This window comes from Theobroma cacao, chromosome 3 (assembly GCF_053813885.1).
Source record: "Theobroma cacao isolate CCN51 chromosome 3, ASM5381388v1, whole genome shotgun sequence".
Taxonomy (NCBI): Eukaryota; Viridiplantae; Streptophyta; class Magnoliopsida; order Malvales; family Malvaceae; genus Theobroma; species Theobroma cacao.
In genome coordinates this window covers 33,720,829-33,740,185 of record NC_142641.1, presented here as the reverse complement: position 1 = coordinate 33,740,185, position 19,357 = coordinate 33,720,829, and the positions used below count along the sequence as shown (strand labels likewise).

General features: G+C 35.5%; 3 protein-coding genes across 5 annotated transcripts; all 3 read right to left on the bottom strand.

Moving 5' to 3' along the window:
* Positions 1-229: 229 nt before the first annotated feature.
* On the bottom strand, positions 230-6,267 carry LOC18604837 (uncharacterized). Its single transcript, XM_018117882.2, has 3 exons — positions 4,357-6,267; positions 2,796-3,226; positions 230-1,135 (listed from the first exon to the last, which is right to left on the bottom strand). Exons 1-3 carry the CDS (start codon positions 5,255-5,257, stop codon positions 341-343), a joined length of 2,127 nt encoding a protein of 708 aa, XP_017973371.2. The 5' UTR covers positions 5,258-6,267; the 3' UTR covers positions 230-340.
* Positions 6,268-8,623: 2,356 nt separating this feature from the next.
* PSP (3-phosphoserine phosphatase) lies at positions 8,624-12,744 on the bottom strand. Of its 2 annotated transcripts, none has more exons than XM_088805032.1 (8): positions 12,485-12,744; positions 11,808-12,039; positions 11,457-11,589; positions 11,265-11,372; positions 10,291-10,384; positions 9,546-9,695; positions 9,418-9,471; positions 8,624-8,940 (listed from the first exon to the last, which is right to left on the bottom strand). In XM_088805032.1, the coding sequence occupies exons 2-8, from the start codon at positions 12,028-12,030 to the stop codon at positions 8,815-8,817; spliced, it is 888 nt and encodes a 295-aa protein (XP_088661158.1). In that variant the 5' UTR covers positions 12,031-12,039; positions 12,485-12,744; the 3' UTR covers positions 8,624-8,814. The 2 variants fall into 2 exon arrangements, with proteins under 2 accessions (XP_088661158.1, XP_007037571.3); XM_007037509.3 differs by having other exon boundaries at positions 12,443-12,742.
* A 1,433-nt stretch (positions 12,745-14,177) lies between these two features.
* LOC18604835 (respiratory burst oxidase homolog protein A-like) lies at positions 14,178-19,034 on the bottom strand. 2 transcript variants are annotated; one of them, XM_088805031.1, is made up of 14 exons: positions 18,476-19,034; positions 18,028-18,184; positions 17,884-17,932; positions 17,631-17,744; positions 17,066-17,446; positions 16,575-16,961; positions 16,085-16,180; positions 15,853-15,968; positions 15,539-15,647; positions 15,269-15,451; positions 15,044-15,175; positions 14,771-14,899; positions 14,549-14,627; positions 14,178-14,413 (listed from the first exon to the last, which is right to left on the bottom strand). In XM_088805031.1, the coding sequence occupies exons 1-14, from the start codon at positions 18,798-18,800 to the stop codon at positions 14,304-14,306; spliced, it is 2,367 nt and encodes a 788-aa protein (XP_088661157.1). In that variant the 5' UTR covers positions 18,801-19,034; the 3' UTR covers positions 14,178-14,303. The 2 variants fall into 2 exon arrangements, with proteins under 2 accessions (XP_088661157.1, XP_007037569.3); XM_007037507.3 differs by having other exon boundaries at positions 15,545-15,647.
* Positions 19,035-19,357: the final 323 nt, after the last annotated feature.

Below are 19,357 nucleotides of genomic sequence, written 5' to 3'. Positions count from 1 at the left end.
GTCATGATATTTGTGGAATTTTATTCGGTATACAATTTATTATTACTGAGTAAATAGACAAGATGTTATTCAAGAATTTTTGTACCCTCTTGTTGGTTGTATCTTAACATTTGATGTTTTTCTGTTCAAGTCAAGGAGGATGGTTTGAGTTTTCTCTTTCCCTAAACAAAATCTGTAAGTCGATATAAGTTGTTAATAATGTAATATTCTCTTTGTGAAAGTATGGACAAATCAAAAAAGTAAATGGGGAATTTCTGTGCTTAAGAATACAAAGTACTTCTATATGTATACACTGCAAAAATTTTAGTTTCCCCATTTTTTGTTCATTTTAATCTCAATGTTATATTTCATACATAGAAAACAGTAACCTCTGTGCGTTTAGCAGTACAGGAGATCCTTTCTTGGTTTTCTCCACAATCTGCTGTATCAGTTGTTTCTCCATCTCATCATCACAATCACTAGATTCATCTTCACTTACACCAATGTCCAGTAATTCCTGTACCCTTGAGGATTGCTCTTCCAATATTCTTCCTTGACCACGAAAGGGTTCCTCTAATATATTCATTGCATTGTGCGTAGGATTTGGCAATGAACCGTTTCTGGTATTTTGACCATCCCATGACATGTTTCCATCAAACATATCCAGCTCCTCATGATAGTTATTTTGATAATGATCCGATGGTGCATCCTCCTCTTCTTCTGACTCATCTACCTTCAACAACTCTTCACAAGCCTCGTTGTATGCATCTAGAGCTTCCCCTGATAAATTCATAACTAGAGGCTTGGACACGCAATCAAACTCTTTGTTAGTTAGACTCTCTGGGGTGGAGGAATTTTTCCATTCACTGCCAGATATCTTCCAAGAGTTCTTAGGCTCTGATTCCATTAGTTTCACCTTCCTCTGGCTGTTCTGGAGGGCTGTCTCAAGTTCCTGTACACGTTCTTCAAGCCTTGATTGAATAACTTCATGCAGACGCAAGCTCAACTCTCGAGGTGAGACTGCATAATTTCCAGAGTGAGTAGTTGAGGTGCCACTTCTATCTTCATTTGGCACAGATTGGACAGGAGCCTGATCCTTGACCTTGTCAGATCTCAATTCACCTTCAGCAAAATCCGCCACAAAATCTGGGTCGAGCTGCGTGAATTTTTAGCTGTATCATTTGGACATACAAGCAAGCTTGGGTGGAAGGAAAAAAATAAATGCAACAGCAAACAGCTAAGTAAAATCACCAAGCTAAATAGACAACTATTTTCTTACTATATATACAGGAAGAAAAGACTATACTTCTCTCAGAATAAATTCACAATGAAAGGTTTCTGCCCTTCCATCATGTTTTGCTTATTTTATTTGCTTGTAACTCCTATAAAATATTCAAAACAGTCAATACACAGCAATGTCATGTGCAAAGAATCAAGCAGCCACGACAGTCATATCTATTGGTAAGAGGTTATCCTTAGAAATATGCAAATGAAAAACAATATGACAACCTTGAAATGTAATTCCAATAAGAGGCAAATTAACCAAATGTTTTTGTTTGATATGCACTACATCTACCTGTAACATTTGGAGAAATATGCAAATACGTAAACCTGCAGCAAAAAAGGATAAAAACCATCTTTCATGGGAAACAAACTACATAATAAAGTGAGAAACAAAAAGGATAAAACGTGTCTTTCATAGTATTTAAAAAGGAAAAGAACTCTAATGGAAGAAATCACATGCTAAACAAGCTGCACACCAGGACAGTGATTAAGAAACTGTGCTTTTACTCAGCTTCCTCTGGCAAGAGACATTATCATCTGACATCAGAAGATATTTATACAAGAAATTCATGCTTCATTAGTCTAATAATTGCAATGCCTTCCCACTCCTTTGTGAATAACACATTGACTAATGTTTGAACCATTGCCTCATCCAACAAGGAAGAGGTTGCATCCTGATCTCTATCATTTCATTCTGATAATTCTTGGACTTTGTGGTTTCGGAGAGAACTTAGGTGAGCTTCCTTAGGTCAAGTTCCTAAGGCTCCTCTTTGAAATTGATTAAATAAAAACTAAAATTTCAAAATTTAAACCGATAGATTGATAGAATCTAGTGAGAAGATCAATAATATGTAAAAATTTAATTAAAAATAGCATGTATGCACAAACTTTGATCGATGTTTATTGAATGGTGAAAACTTTGTCAAAATTTTCAATAAAAATGCCTATTTAAATAAAATATCAAAACATATTCAAATTATTTGAAACTTTATATACTTTATCTATGTAATAAGAGTTTTCAATCTATTGGTTTGGATTTTCAAATTTATATTTTATTTTATTGTTTTTAATAAGGGGCCTCACAAACTTTGACTTAAGGAACTTTACCTAAGTATTGCCCTCCTGGTTTCTAACTACTACAAAACATATAAAGTACCATCCAGCATCAAACAAGTAAATCAAATGACCAAATATTCTAGTTTTCAAGATTTGAAATTGAACATGAAATATTAAATTTAGAATCAGAAAATTGCATTCTCACGAGATTCAATCAACATAGTTTCATAGTGATTTCTCAAGAAACATCTGCAGAGTACACAAGATAATAAAAAATTAAAGTTCTCAGTATGCATTTTTGATAGTGGTCTTCAGAGAACTGAATAATCTTCCCATGATATTTAAAAAAGAAACTGAAAAAATTCCATACAAGAACTGGTGCAGTCATACACAAGGCTGATGCAAATGCAACAAATAAAGCATCCATTAGACCATCCAAAGAGCTCAAGGGAATGCCACGATAGATACAAGCTTACCTCAACAAGATCAGATAATCTTCTCTCCATATTAGATACATTCATGTTTAGTCCCAACCTCTCAAGTTCAGCTTCAAGCTCTGCTTCAATTTTACTCATAGACTCTGAGCTTTCCTTTACCTTTTCATAATATAATTCTTTACCATCATATCTTGTAGAATTATCTATATTCTGTTCAAGGGAACATGAATTTGTTGCCCTGTCATGAAATGAATTGTCATATGTCTCCTGTGATTCATAATTCTCATTAGCTAGCTCTTTCACTGTCAATGAATCTTTCATCTCAAGTTCTTCTTGTAGATCTTGAACCAAGTTCTCTGTCTGCTTTAACAACCCTTTCAATTTGTCCACTTCCCTTCTATTTCCCATGTAAGAAGATATTAAACCAATAGAAATCCCCAGACAAAATAGAATCGCTCCATGATGTGAACCTGGTAAGTAAAAAAGGATTAGGACATGCAGTTGACTAGACTACAAGAGAAATATCATAAGTATAATGAATGAATAAAATACTAAAAGAAATCTTGACTGAAGACTAGGGTGCCTATTCATCAAAAAAGTGTCCACTGCTTTTCTTGCTAGTATTGAAAGTATATAGATAGACCTTGTATATTAGTGAATACATGGCTTACGTCTAAAATAACAAGTGAGTGTAAAATACTATTGCTTCTGTCTCAATGAAGCAAGGGAGACATATTTATGTGCAAAATGTAGAATAAATAAATAAATAAATAACTAAAATTTAATGGCAAATCATGTTCTTCTGCATCAAGCTTAAGCTCCTCTCATAAATCATTGAATTTGGATAAGAACTTATCAAATGCCAAAATAAAGAATTGTTTGAAGAGGCATTAAACATTCCTCTGATTCTTATTTTCCTTGAAGTACCCGTGTCCGACACATTTCCGACTGACATGGGTGTGGAGGTCTAACCCTCCAAATATAAGGAAAAACTTAGAAAAAATAGAATGCACATGTGTTGAACACATACCCACATATGACACTGGCTTTGAGTCCGAGTAACATAGAATGAAAGTATAAGAAACTGTTTCTAATGCTGTTTAACTCATGACGAAGATGGAGAAAAGGTAATTGATCCTACTTATTATTCCTTTTCTTTTTTGAACTCTGGAAGGTCCAACTAGAGTTAACCACCCCAAAAATGCCTGCCCCCCCACCAAAAATAAATAAATAAATAAAAAATGTCCAACAAAAAGAAATTACATTGACACTCCTGAGCTTCAGGACTGAAAATGGCAAGTGTAACTGTGTTCACATAAGCAAATATGATGGTAGCATGCTTGCACTCCCTATTTAACCTACGGTAAGTACATATTTTCGGATTACTTCCCTTTCAACATCTAACACATTTAGCAAGAAAGCAAATAATCTGATAGAAAATAGCTTTCAGTAGTAAGAATGACTTCCATTTTTACTTTAATCAAATGAAATGTTTATTTGACTTCTAAGCATAGGCAAGTATTAAGAAACCCCCTCATTTTTCCAAATAGCATTGACATAAAAGGTAATAGCAAAATTCATAACAATGTAAGAACAGTACCTTGTTGTGAATGAAACTGCTTTTCAGTATCAATTTTGCAAGGAATGCTCAGTCTTCCATTGCGCACGCTTCCTCTCTTAAATTTCAACTTCTTGGGGAGATCCAAAGACTCGATTTTCGGCAATGGAGGAATCCCGGGCACATATCCACTCTTTTTGAAAGTGGCTTCATTATGCAGCTTATTGTCCCCGGTTACATTTGATCCACTAGAAAAATCATGACTTGCTCTGCTGATTATTCGGCTTCCATCAGTTATGAGCAATGGTCTCAAAGTTGGCGTTGATGGCGATGGAAGGGAACTAAGTACGTACTCCTCCATTTTAACATGTTGCATATACAGCTGAGCCATGAGACAACTATCTAGGGAAGTTAGAGGTTTAAGCAAACGTCCATATGAAATTTTAGTTTTAAGAGAGCTTCTTTTCCTCATAGAATCACTAAAAGAGTCCATTCTAGTGATAGAAGGTTTAGCAGAATTACCACCACTATCAGCACCAGACTCCTTTCCACATTTATCTTCTCTCAGGTTTTCATTTGTCAAGAATCCAGGTGCTAAACTTGATAGACAAATTACATTATGATCTGTGTGATTTCCCAAGCTTCCCACCTTTTCACCATAAAATCCAATCGTCGACGCCACTTCTGCAGCTGAAGTGACATTTAAATGGTAAATATCCGAAACTTTCCTATCTGAAACCTCTCTTGCATCTGGAGAAACATCTTCCTGGAGTTTCCTTCTCGGAGACAATTTGCAGAAGGGACCCTTCCCGCTATCAGCCTTTCCAATTCTTGAATTCCCAGAAGAAAACTCTGGAAAGCCATTCCTATCCTTCGAAAGATTTTTCCAATATTTAGCAAAATATCCAGCAGCTGCTGCTGCTGCAACAAGCCATGAATCCATTTCTGCTCGTCCACAGAAATTTCAGAGACTACCCAAGTTCCACAGCACAAAAGTTTACCTTTATTTCAATTCTCAACACCCAAAACCTCAAAGCAACAATTTCCATGAATCCAAGTATGAAAAGAAAATATCTTTGGCCTTTCACACTTCAGCACAATAATCAAGTAGAGAATGAGAAATCTTATTGAATTATGAAACAGCGCCAATTTAACGAAAACAGATTTTCTCATTTGTCTCCCTGACAAGAACTTTTCATATAACAGAAAACAATGTGCAAGCCAGGATGGAAACTCCTCCAACTCAACAATCAATTCCAGGAACTTAACGAAGACAATGAAATAATAAACCAGCCAACATAAAACTAAAGGAACGAACAAAAATGAGCTTCCTAAATCTACAATCTTGAGACAATCAAACACTACGGCACAAACAACAGCAGCCTGAATAGCTGTCAAAAACATAAACTTTATTCAACGGGACGCAAACTATAGACAGCCAAACCCATAAATGAACAAAATCCCATTTCCTAAGACAAACTGCTTAGACGTCACAAACAGCAACAACCCTAAAAACAACAACCCATCTCTGAAAATGATATAAAAATCCAAGCTTTACCAATATGAAAACAACCTCAGCAATGCAAAACCCATTGAATGAAGGAACCCCATTGCACCCAAAACGAAGCTGATAAAATTGGCTCTTGCTGCTTCAACTATAACAACAAGATAAAAAAGAAAAAAAGGGGCTTACTTTCTTCTTTCTTTTTTTTTCTCTTTTTCGAGAATCAGTTAAGCTGTGAAGCAAAATCTAGCAGACCCAAGTTTCAAAAAAGATGTTTTTTGTTATGGTTGAATCTCAGAGATTGGATTCCTTGGAAGAATAAGATCCGTTGCTCTGTTATCTACAAAGGCTACATTCACCTGCATCCACCCCTGTTACTAATCCTTTTTCTAGCTTTTTCTCAATAAAAACAAACACAGGGCTTTTCAAGGTACTAACAACAAACACATTACTACTAATATCATTTTTAAAAAATTTTCTCCTTTAAAATAAAAAAAAAGGGGGATGAGATAAAATTACTGGTATGATTTTTATTTTTTGTGGACCAACTGACCCCGCCAACACCACCAACTTAGTCCATTTCATGTACCCTAAATTCCTAATATGAAAAATAGACAACCTGAATAATGGGTTTTTATTTTTTTGGATTTTAACGGCAGGGAGTCTTAGAAAACGGTTGTCTTGAGAGGGCCGGCGAAGGTCTATATACATATAATATTATTGAAATATATATATATATATATATAATCACTTGAAAAATTGTAAAGTCCCAAGCCAAAATTTGGGTATTTGAGTAAACGGATTTAAGTCTCTTAGAAGAATAATCTTCAACTTTCTCCCTCCATTTATAAATAAAATGGTCAATTTCCATAGCTTTGCGCATATTTAACTTTTCTTTCTTTTATAAAAAAGGGAGCCTTTTTCTTGTTCATTCTAATATTTTGGTGAGGGACAATGTCAACTCTTTATACCTAACCCTGGAGGGGCCCGAGGGTCCCAAAAATTTAATCTCAAACAGGTATATCTCGGTCTATTCTTTGGGTAGATTTGGCATCTGAAATACTTGTCTTTTGGCCTTGGGGCCTTTCTTTCTAATCTTTTGAAATTTGCAAAAGGAAAGTGCATCATGTGCATGTGATGTAAGGAGCCTTTGAAAAGGACTCACTTTGTCCATTGACATGATCGTCCATGGCCGAGGAGGAGGAACCAATGTTTGCTTGCTGGGATTGATCATATCTACTTCCACCAATAACTCCTACCTTGACACTTGGGGCAGTTACTAGATTCATTGGGGAATTATGGAATTCCCGCGTAAATGATACTTGGTTGTGATGTAATTAATGGATAATCTACTTTTTGTTAAAGCAAGTGATTCCATCGTCATATTATAATTATGATACTTCACTTTTTTCTTTTAATCAATTTACAACTTTTGCACAAACAGATTTACATTTAACCCTTTTGACCAATATTGTTATTTGAATTTACTATTCATTCTTCAATTTTTGGAGCTTATGTTTTCTTTTTCCCGTGTTACCATAAGCGGCAAAAGAAATGTAAGCTTGGAAACAGATTGCTCGAGCTGGGTATACTTGTTTAAAGACAGAATTAATATTATAATAAAATTTTGTGAGATAATTGATTTTTGACAATAAGAATAATTAAATCTAAACTTACATGCAATTTTCTGGTTTTATTTAAATTGTTTCAGGGTTGTGGTCTATTTTGAGTAAAAATCTCATCTCCTTCGATTTGAACTCGAATGTATGTATGGGCCAGAACAATGCCATTTAGCAATTGTATAAAATAATAGGACAAAAATTTGTAGAGACGCCAATGAGAAAGGATAAATGGGTAGGTATGGAAATTGGACATTAGTAAAGTTTTTCTTGCCCTTTTAGAACAATGGAGGTGCACTGGACTTAGGATCTTACGGGATATACGTGGAGAAGATGAAAGTATTTTATGATTAAGAAGATTTAATAATTCTAGAACAAAGCACAGGTTATTTGCAAACTTTTAGAAATTAATTGCACATTCACAAACATTTATGATTTAGTCTTACATATATAAAGTAAGAAATTGAATACATACATCTATCTATCACTGAATTGAAAAGTGTAAAAGGAATGGTGCGGAGGGCCACAAAGAGTTGATTAAATGAATCATATTATTATTATTATTATTATTCATTTATGAATGATGAAACATAATAGATTTATTAGTGACACACCACCTTCTCTTTCTTTTCTTTAGGAACAAGAAAGTTGAACAATTCAGATCAATGAAGTGGGTAGCAGCTTAATTCAAAGAGTCGTCAAATAATCTGCGAAGAAATAAAGTAAGAATGCTACGAGGGCTAGTGGGCATTGATTAATGTATGGAACAATCGGCAATATGTCCAAAACTGACTTATCATGGGCTTGGACGTGCCAGTAAGTTCCCTGTTTTGGGCCTAAATATCCGACCCAATCCGCACGTCTTGACCATCAACCTAATCATATCGTTGTTATATGTAGATATTATGAGGTTTTGACACCCAAGAGAAGAGCAAAACTTAAGTCAAGTGAAACCCATACTTCTATGCTTATTTGACCAATCTAGTTAACTTTACATACTAAATCCAGTTCTATTGGGACCTATGACTACATTTTTATGCAACATTGTCTCAACTTCCAATCCACAAATATACATAATTCATGCTCTATCTTAACACCTGCCAATGCCATTCACTTGTTGCAATTTCCACAATGCTTTCTATAGCACAAGGAATGAGCCACGGAGAAGATTTCTCACCTAAGAAAATGAGTATGAAGATGTAAAGCATCGGCATTTACAATGCGGAAAGAACATGAAACAACCCCTCGTTATTCATTTTCTGAGTTTTATACACTTAAACCTATAGCAAAAAATTATGAAGAATGCATGCATAAAACACATGTGCACAAAACTTGTAACAGAAAAGAAAAAGGCATAAAAATCAGAAAGTAAACAAGCTACTCCAAGGCATTTATAAGATCTCTGAAGTTGAAGATCAACCAATTAGCTTTCGCCGCAACAGCCTCCCGAAGTTGAACACCAGCATAGCAAATAAACAAGTCAGCACCTCCTGGTTTACGGGCCTATATTTGAAGCCAAATGGGAGAAATAAAGAAAATGTGAAAATCCCATTGATATAGAAAAATGCTGCTCAAAGACAATTAAGGGAAGCAATCAGAAATTGCCCGACAAACCTATAGGATGCTCAACAATGTAACTAAATTTAATGAAGAGACAATGAGCTTAACCCTGAATATTTAATTACTAGGCACTTCTCCCATTACATTCCACACTCCCCATCCTCCAAATAAAAAAAAAAAAAAACTTATGACCTTTTAGTTTTTCTGCACTCTCCTTCTTTCCACACACATATAGAGGTATATTTGAAAATTTTCATAAAGCCCTTTAAAGCATATTGAAAATAAAAGTATCTTCCTCTCTAAACAGGCACGGAAATGTCACACAAAGGAAAGGTCATTGCGGAAAAAAATTATGAACTTCACCCAATCCTTAAATAAAGATTAACTATATTTAGAAGAAATTCGGATGAATTTACTAACCTCAAGATCAGTAGCACCATCACCAATCATGACTAAGACCTTATATCCCTGAGCCTGGAAAATTACTTTAATTGACTTAGTAATGTAATTTTTAGCCAGCCAATGCAAAAAGCTGCCACAAGACTCACCTTTCTTATTTGTTGAACAGCAGCGGCTTTTCCTCCACTCCTTGAAGTAGGCTCATTAGCATCAAAACCGAGAAACTCCCCAGAACTTCCAAAGAGCAGGTTATTGGCAAAAATGTTTTCTTGTGGAATTCCAAGGATTGATGCAACAGGCTACAAACAAACTATCTCAATTAACCATCTTCTGGCAGGAGTATTCCAGTAATAATTGTGAAGATTATATTACTATCTAATGACATGCCTCTTCCAATAGTAATGAGCCTACATGCTTAATACTAACTCTAAACTGACAAAGCAGAAAATGAGATCCTTTGCCACATTGTGTGGTTGTAGAATAACATTACCCATCTATGCGTTATAAATGAAGGCATTTAAGTATTCAGGCTGAGCATTTTCTTTTAACCATTTTCATTCAGCTTCAACATGTTTAAAGAATTAAAGAACAAGAAATCATATATCTCTTTCCAGAAAGAGTATCATGCTTAAATTGTCTTTAATCTAGTTGGTTGTTCCTATGTCATCATCTGCTGTCTGTATAGGACCTAATGTCATGTAAGGATTGCCAATTTGCATTAAATTGTTTGGCATGAGCCTCAAGCTCTCCAGTTTCTCAAGTTCCAACTTCCATTATTAAAAATATTGGTTGATCACAGTTAATTGGAAAAACGAAAATCCACATGAATGCCTTATCAAAAATAAGTAAAAAATATGAATGGTCTTTCCAGTGTTTTGCAGCATAGTAGCATACATTGATCATTTGGCGGAAGCCCCCAGAGATTAGATAAACATTGGTATTTGTAGCCTTCAGCTTCTTGACTAATTCTTCCATGCCAGGAGAAATCCTGCAAAGAAGAATAATGAACATGGCTCTTTTTCAGAATAACTCATGAATTATTTGGCAATTATCAGGTTTTAGAGAAGAAAAAAACTAAGACAAACACAAAAAGAATATTGTAACAAAAAAAATATAAAAGACAACTCAAAATGGTTTATTCATCAAGGAGTTGATACCCTTCTACCATTATTTTTCTGTAACAATTTTCTAGAGAACATCATAGTTTTGGTTTAGAGTATTGGTACATGTTGCTTTATCAATATTCAGAATGCCCTTATGCAAGGGGCAAATTTAAATTTAAATTTTTTTCTCGAATTTAATTTAAATTATAAATTATTACACAGTTAATCTGAAATTTCCGCAAATAATGACTATGATGTGATGATCAAATCAAAAGCTGAGAAGTACAGGTCCTGTAAAATCTTAACATCATCTTAAAAATAAAAAAGAAAGAGAAAAAAGGAGACTAGAAATTAGTTTTACTCGCCTTACTTAGGTGGTTACGTTTAAGGTGCCGAAATATCTAGGATCTTGGTTAAAGGTTAAGATGGATGTTTTAGAAACAATGTTATTCGACGAATAGCAGCTCCAGAATTTTGTTTTATCATAGTGTAGCAACATTAAAATAATGTAGGAGCTAAAATGAAACTTGTTTTGCTTGTCAAGTGAGCCTCAAACTTTAGAACTAGACATAATATAAAATAAAATGATGTGAAAATATTTAATGCAAATACTGAACATATGGCAGCATGAACACTGTTAGGTTCAAGCAAATCATGGCTTCTTAGCAGAATGTACTAATTTCACTCCACAAACTACCCAAACATCCTAGTCATATGTTGAACATAACAAGTTATAAACAAGACAGTGAAGTACAAGCCTCATACCTTGGTGGTCTTTTCTCAAGAAAATCCTGGACTTGAGCCAGGGAAGGTTTGAACAAAGACAATCTGGCAGCCAAGGCCTCCTCAAAAGGAACAGAACCACCCATCGCTCTATCAAACCAAAACCAGAATCAACTATCTAAGCTCTACAACATCAAAGGAATTGAAGTACTCAAAATGAATTGGACAACCAACCTTGCAGTCCATTCTGCAACAGCCTTTCCAGCCCCACAAAATTCTGCAAGTTCATCTATGCCCTCATCTATGCACACAGTGCTATCCACATCAAAGCACACTGCATCAGCACTTCTCCACAGCTCAAGTACCTCTATAACGTAATAAACGCAACTATCAATAAAAGCAATCACCATACCAGTAAAAGACATTGAAAAGTTAATTAAAAACTGACCAAGCATTCATCATTGAAGTCCATAAAATTCAAAAACCATTATAAGCTTAGATTTAAACCCAGTTCCTACTTTCTATTTAAAACCATTGGAACTCAACTAAAGCAATATAAGATCGCTAGAACTACAAAAATAAAACCTTTTGAAGGCTGCTTATTATCAAAGTGGCCAGTAGTTGAGGCTTCTAATGGTTGAACTGAAGCAGCAATCGACTGGAACGACTTAGGACGTTTCATCATCCAAACTTGACCTCTATTCGAGATTTTTCGTAACTGCAAGGAAAATGTAGGGAGAAAAGCAGAGTAATGCTGTCTACGAGAAGCTTGAATCGAGATGATTCGTGAAGTCGCCAAGCCTTCCATCAAAATGACCTGTTTCCAACAATCCAAAATAGTAAAGCAAAATCCTCCAATACCAAGAAAAATCAAAACTTAAATCAGATAACATGCCATATTTAGCAGAAACATAATAACCCATTTCAATAAAAAAGTTAGTCATCGTACAATTACGAAAAAAAGAATACAAAAGAAACACATTTAGGGAGGCATGGAATGATTTCATCATATAAGACAACAACCCAGATTCAGAGATTTTGCAAGTACAACAAAGCTAATCCTCTCATTTTCTCCGCAAGCAAAACAAAGGAAAACAGAGAGGGGAATTATCACCACAAATGAAGGGAAAAGAAAGAACGAAAAACAGAAAACATAAATACATGCAGAATGTAACAAAACGAAGAACCCAAAAAGGAAAAGGTGAAAAAGCGAAGCTTACTGCTGTCCTTTAGAGATAAATAAGATGTTTAGCTATCGAAACCTTTGTTGGTGAATGGTGACGGCTTCCTCTTTGATTCCCTGTTTTCGGATCTCTCCTCTCTTTTATATTTTCCAAGTTGTTGGAGCTTCTCTTTTTGCTGTCAGTGCGCACTCCCTCCCCCGACAACCATAATCGAAATTACCCAAAAAGATTCCCGGTTCAGGGTAATTTACACACCCCCCACTCGTGGTTGGTGAAGACCGAACCCTTTCTATGATCTGTTCCTTTTTATATATATATATATATGATTTATTTGAGTCTTTAAAAGGTCAAAACTACTTGATTTCTAAAAATGGAAAGCCAGAATTGGCGGCGTTATACTCAAGGGAAACTATCATCTTGATGAGACATTGTCCAAAGGCTTGCATTAACCATGAAATTGGACATGAAGCCAACAGGTAAACTATCCTTGCTCCAACCTAAAGACGTTCAGATATAGAATAAGTGAAGGAGTTTGGTTGAGGATGACTTGAAATGAATCAATAGCATCAACTAACCGTGTAAATGAGATATTATACTAACACAGTTCTATTGAATTTTAAAGTAAATATCAATATTCAGCAAAATAAAATGGTCCCATTTAATCAAAGCTATACCATTGTGATTGAAAAATGAGCAATAAACCACAAAAAGTTAGTTTAATATTTTAATTTATACAATTATTTCGTACATGTAGGACATTTTTAATAATAATAAGTGTATCCACATACATTAGATGAAATAAAGAAGAAAGAGACTTTTAAATAAAGATGATAATAAATTTATAATAATTGGATTAAAATAAGTTAAAGTGTAAATTGGAGCTTTTTCAAGCCGTGTTTAAATTTAAATTTTTTTTAATTTAAATTAACTGTTAATTGTACCTAAGGGATAAATATTTATGTCTTTAAATAGATTTTCCTTTGGTTCTAAAGAACATAAAGAATCAACTTAAAAATTTCTTTTATTTCTTTCATAATAATTTTTAAATTTTTTCTTTACTATTTTGTTAAAAAAAAATGCTAGTTGATTGTAAAAAATTTTTATAAAAGTTTGGTAATTTTGTCTTGCACAAATGGACGCTCATTGGATTATTTTCATCAACCAAAACGCAATTAATCATTTTGATTTATTAAATTCTCGAGATTTATCATCTATAATCTTTCTACAGAAAAATAAATAAAATTTTAAAAACAATCATATTATACACATTCTGAAACCATTTCATTAGTCCGATAAAATTTGGAGATGATTGTTACATGATTTCATGTCACGATGCATTTGATGACGACAGGAGTATAGAGGCAGAGGAATTTTGGGCATTAGATTTGTGGAACAGATAACTGCCCCCTCTCATATCCTTTAAACAGAATGCATTAAAAAGAAAGACTATGCTATGTACACAACATTCATCGGAACAAGAAGCTAAGGGAGATGGTCGGGATTCTGATGGTAGAAAGCAAAAGGGGAAGCCAACTGGGAGAGTGAAAAACTTGGAGAGGAAGTTGGCAAGGAGGAGCAAACAGAGGGAACCACCTGAGTCCTATGATGCAGTGCAAGGAAAATCATCTCTTTAAGATCGTAGACATCTAGGCTTGCAGTTTCTATCTACATTTAATTAAGCTTTTAAATTACCTTGCATTTTGCAATTGCATTGATTGTAGATGCCATATGCATGGATTTCACTATACATAACATGTTTTTTCTTCTTTCCTATTGCTTCGTTCATTTCATGTTCAACTTGGCCTGCCTTTGAAAAGCCAACACACCATGCAAGACTAAAAAGGTTGTGCCATTTCCTATTGTGGAGATGACAGAAGTGGGAAAACAAAAAGATCTACTAGTAGTTCTCCTTATGAAATACAAATCTTGTGGTGGTTTTGGTGGAGAATTTGGTGCACAACCTCTCCAATTCTCTTGCTAATGCCAATGGTCCACAGTAGAAAACCCCTGTCCAAACCGAACACACTTCTCAGAAACCACAGAGTAAAGAGGAAGAACCCACCTTAGAATGCTAATGGTTAAAAAGAGCATGGTAATAATATAGTTCTATGATGGTTGTTGGTGAAGGTAAGCTTTTCTCACCAATCCGTGCTCCTCTATGTCTCCGAGCCAAGTTTGAGAAGATGTTGAACCAATTTGGTCTAGCGAAATGGGTATGTACCTGAATAGTTTATCACTTGAGATTACAAAGTCTATTTGTATTTGCATAAGGAAACATCCTAGCTAATCCGGTCAACCTAACTATCAGTATCATTTTAGGATGGATATAAGACAGCACAAAATATTGGTTCGCATCATACTCACCGGAGTTCGAGAGACAATGTCCATTCCATTCTTGGCATGATACAGGGATTGAATAATGCTGATTAAAGCCGACCGAGCATCCCCCTCTTGATATACACTGGTTAGGAAATTGAATACCTCTACAACAGACTATAGAATTTACAATTGAGTAAGAAAAAGATTTGGATGATTTTCACTAGGAAGAACATCTAAGTAAATTTCAATTTTTTAGTGAATTTGTTCTCAATACACACTTGGGGATAAGGAATTAATAAGGATTCTGTTGGGATTAACCTGCTTTTGGTTTGTTTCTGCTATTTCCTGCATGACATCCATGAACCAATTAAAAGAGCTTTGTTCTCTTGTAACCCAATAAAGATAAGCTTTCAATGAACCTTTCTCAATTCTGCCTTCCCCGCTGGCTGCCTACATAATGGTCAGAACACTTTCTGTCAATCTAAGAACAAAAGCATACTTGAATTGTGTTTCATAAGAACAGCTTGCAGATGAAGTTATTACATGATTAATGTTTGGTTTTTTGACGCGGCTAGCAAAATCTTTGAGGATGCTAATAAAGGGTGTGACCCCTATGCCAAGGCCAACCATCACCACAATATCATACTTGATGTGGTCTTGTGAAGCCGCACCATAAGGTCCATCAATATAGATTTTGGGATACTGCTTTAGTCTTGTTACTTGTGCCTGGAAAAACCAGATACAGGAGGAATAGGACATTCAGGTTTTTTGCATACTTATTTGAATACAGAACCTGTGGCTTTTTTCACATACGTTTACCTCCTGGAAGAGACTGTATAGCTGATAGCTCCAGTCTCCAAGAGTTCTGATATGCACACTTAAGTAATCATCCTTTGGTCCACAAGTTAGGGAAAATGGGTGCCTGGGAGAGAACAAGGCAAATGGTAAAAAATAATAGTATAGGATTACTAGGACTGCTATTCAAAATAATATTGAACAGTATCAGTAAGCTATTGCCAATCAACAAAGACAGAATAAAAGTTTATGGAATATCATCCAAATTAGCTCATCCTAATAGTATAACAAAATTTTGTTAAATATTGAAATAAATACATCATAAAATTTACCATTCAAAGGGTGAAATTTGAGGGCACTGGATGAAAATGTACATGCCACTCTTGTGACTAAAACCTTCTGGTTTTCGCAATTTGAGGGACAACACTTTTCCTGGATACAGGTTTACCTGTATTTGGAATTAGAAACAACAAGAGAGAAATTTATATCAAGTTGATATGCATATAAAGTTCTCTTTGCATTTAACAATTGTTAAAGAAATTGAGATGAAGTTATATGCTATACCTTCCAAATTTCCACCTCACAAAACCCTGATCTTATGGCTCGAATTATCCGCTCGCCAGCATATAATAGAACCGGTATGGCAATATACATCCATGTCTAAGAAAGAAGATTCTTAATATCACAACTCATGTCATATATAACTAATCAAATACTAATTCAGAAATTACATGGACTAGATGCTCTGAAATTCTACTTCATTAATCAATCAGGCTGCATTAGCAGGCCTTTAATCTGACCTGGAGTCACTCATCACTCAAACCATGTCCTACAGTTTAGTATGCATTCCTTCTACTAAATATAGAAATATCGAAGTGACATGAACCTTGTGATTGGTGACTTTATAAAGATAGACATTTATTGTGATAGGCACTAGTGAAAATCTTGTGACTTCATTTCAGTACGTTGCATGAAGTTGCAATAATTAGGAAAGCAATTATTCATGATCATAACATTAACTACATATAATCTCATAAAATCATGCCATTCTTACCGTCTTTTCAGTTAGATTATCTGTCAGGAAGAGGAACATTGAGTGAACAATGAGCAAAGCATACACCAGAATGAATAGATGGTGGGAGTACCAAAATGTATTATAACCAGTGACCTTCCGAACCGACCTTGGCAGCGGAGAAGTCTGGCGGCGAGGCCATTTTGTTGCTAGTGAGAATGCTATCATCATTACTATCACCATAGCAATTCCTGTTGCAACCTCTGTTGTGGCCAATATTTGGAAGTATGATGGTTGCTGATAGCCAAATCTAGCTGCTATAGTTTGTCGAAAAGTGGAACTATCAGATCCACTAATTCTTGGAAAATCACACGCAAGATGTGTGCCGCCATGGAGGAGAACACCAATCACTATCCCTCCTGCAATTAGCTACAAAAGCAACCAAAAAAGAAAAGTTGTTAACATGAATTTAATATGTCGAGTTCCAAAATATTCTAACTCATAAAACATTATATGTTGAAATGATGAATTACTTTGTGAAAATTGATGTTATCATTAAATGGAATAACCGAGTTGAACCCACTATTCTTGCGTAGCCATGTTATCGTATTTCGACAAACAGGGAGGAGGATCAGAGCCATGTTGAATTTCAGGGTCTCTGCTGCTCCTTTGGCAGTGGATAGACAGTACCCCATGACTTGGAAAGCTGTTCTATGGCTGTATTGGATGAATTTCCATGTGAAGAGTGCAAAGCAAACTATCAACCAAAACAGAATTATCCATGTCCGTCTCCAATAGGACCGAAACAAGATCTCGGCCTTTGACGTCGGCTCTAGTTTTTGATCCTTTTGATATGAAGTTGCAGAGGAGCCCTTTGGTAAGCTTACTTTGAAGAGACTTTCCAATTGAGATGGCTACCAAAATTATGGAAAAATCTCGGATCATAAGTTCGGTAACACAGTGACAAGCTAAGTAAAAACTTTAATATGCAACTTTCCACGGAACACTTCACTGTTTCATATTGAACACTCATGACAGATACGATTGTCCTGAAGGTTCTTCATTTACTAAATCTTAGTGAGGTTGAAATGGAAATACCTCGATATAGCCTCGGTGTTCAATGTCAAGCACTTCCATGATTAAACTAGCTTGTTCCTCAGCTTCCTCATGCTTTACTGACAACTTATTTATGGGAGCACTTAACAAGATAGCCTGTAAATTGTGTCTACAGATGTGAGAGGGTTTACTATGCATATATTGTCCAAATCTACAAAGACTCAGCTTGGCTGCAAATTTCTATAAACAATAACAAGTAAAAGAGTAAGGTAGTTCATTAATTGTTAGTTTTCACCTTCTTGATGTCCCTCTCATTGATTCTTCCATCCATATTTCTGTCACAGCTGAGGAAAATTACAAAAAGAGATCATTCAATTTTCATAAGCTGTATACCTGATTCAACATCAAAATTGTTGGGAAATGTAATGAGGATGATTACAGGTCAAAGAATAATTCTATCCTTGAATCCAACCAGGGATCTGTCATGCGACACCAATAACTGTGAAGTTCATTTTTTGTGATATCCTTTTTCCAATCTCTTCTTCCTCTCATTGCTCTTAAGAGCTCATTAGCAAATTCTGGTGATTCTCTCATTCCTACACCATGAAAGTAAATCGTAACTAGTAAATAACTTTTCGAGTTATGTCACTTGGGGAAAAAAACAAAACTAGGATAGGAGTATATATTTATAATTCTTTTACAATTATAAAATCCAAAAGAGCAACATGGCAAAAGCAACTACTGCATGTTCATCTGCTGGCTATGAGAGCACTGCTACGTGGCATTGTGATGGCTAGCTACCTACATTAACATTGCAAGCAAGCATGGTGAAAGCCTGGGAGGCCCTGGTTTTCCAAGACAAATTTAGCTTTATATGTAATTCTCACCTATGCAAGAACCAAAATCCGACCACTTCACAACCGGTTCATGCCCATTTCCGGTGATAGCAAGCCGGTTGAACCGGTTCTCAACAATCCTCCACTCGTTCCCTGCAGTGTCGACGAATCTCAGCCGTTCACAGTCAGACAAGCTGACTATGGATATCCCTCTACTCCCCATCCTATATGGCAGAGCGGTTTGCTCAACCGGAGAGCAGGTAAGAGGCACAACGCTAGCACTAAAAGAGGAGCAGGAGGAGGAAGAAGAAGATGGTGAAAGAGCTAAGTTAGCTGGGTGCTTTTGAGCTGATTGAGACCCTTTACGTATCTCCATTGAAGGCTTTGTGTTTCCCTCTTGTCCTATATTCTCCAAGTAACGATGTTGGGTTGTTTCTTTTCTTTTTGTTCTTGAGAAAATGACTGTATAGGCGTTGGAGTTGGTTTTTTCCTTGGAGGAAAAGGAAGCGACGAGCTGAGATGTTTTCAGATTTTGGTGCTCAAGTTTGAGTGGATTTGATCAATGGGAGAGAAGGAATAAGAGGAAAGAAATGGCATTGTTTTTGCTGGAGAAGCGATGGAAGGTCATGAGTTTGGTTTTGGAAAGTGTTTTGGTTTTATTGGAGTTGGATGCGGTTGAGTGTGCAGAATGAAAAGATAGAAAAAGTTGAGGAGCTAGCGGAAAAGATACTAATATGTATCTTCTTCGGTTTGGTAGGAATAAGATGCTGGGGATGAGTTATTTTAAGGCAAAGAGGTTTTGTTAGAAATGGAGAGATGGGGAATATAAGGTTAAGTGAGAGCAGGTAGAGTTTAGAGGGGAATCCATGAAAAAACAAGGAAAACCCATGCATGAAATTGAGACTTTTTATATAGAACCAAATCTTCTCCTAA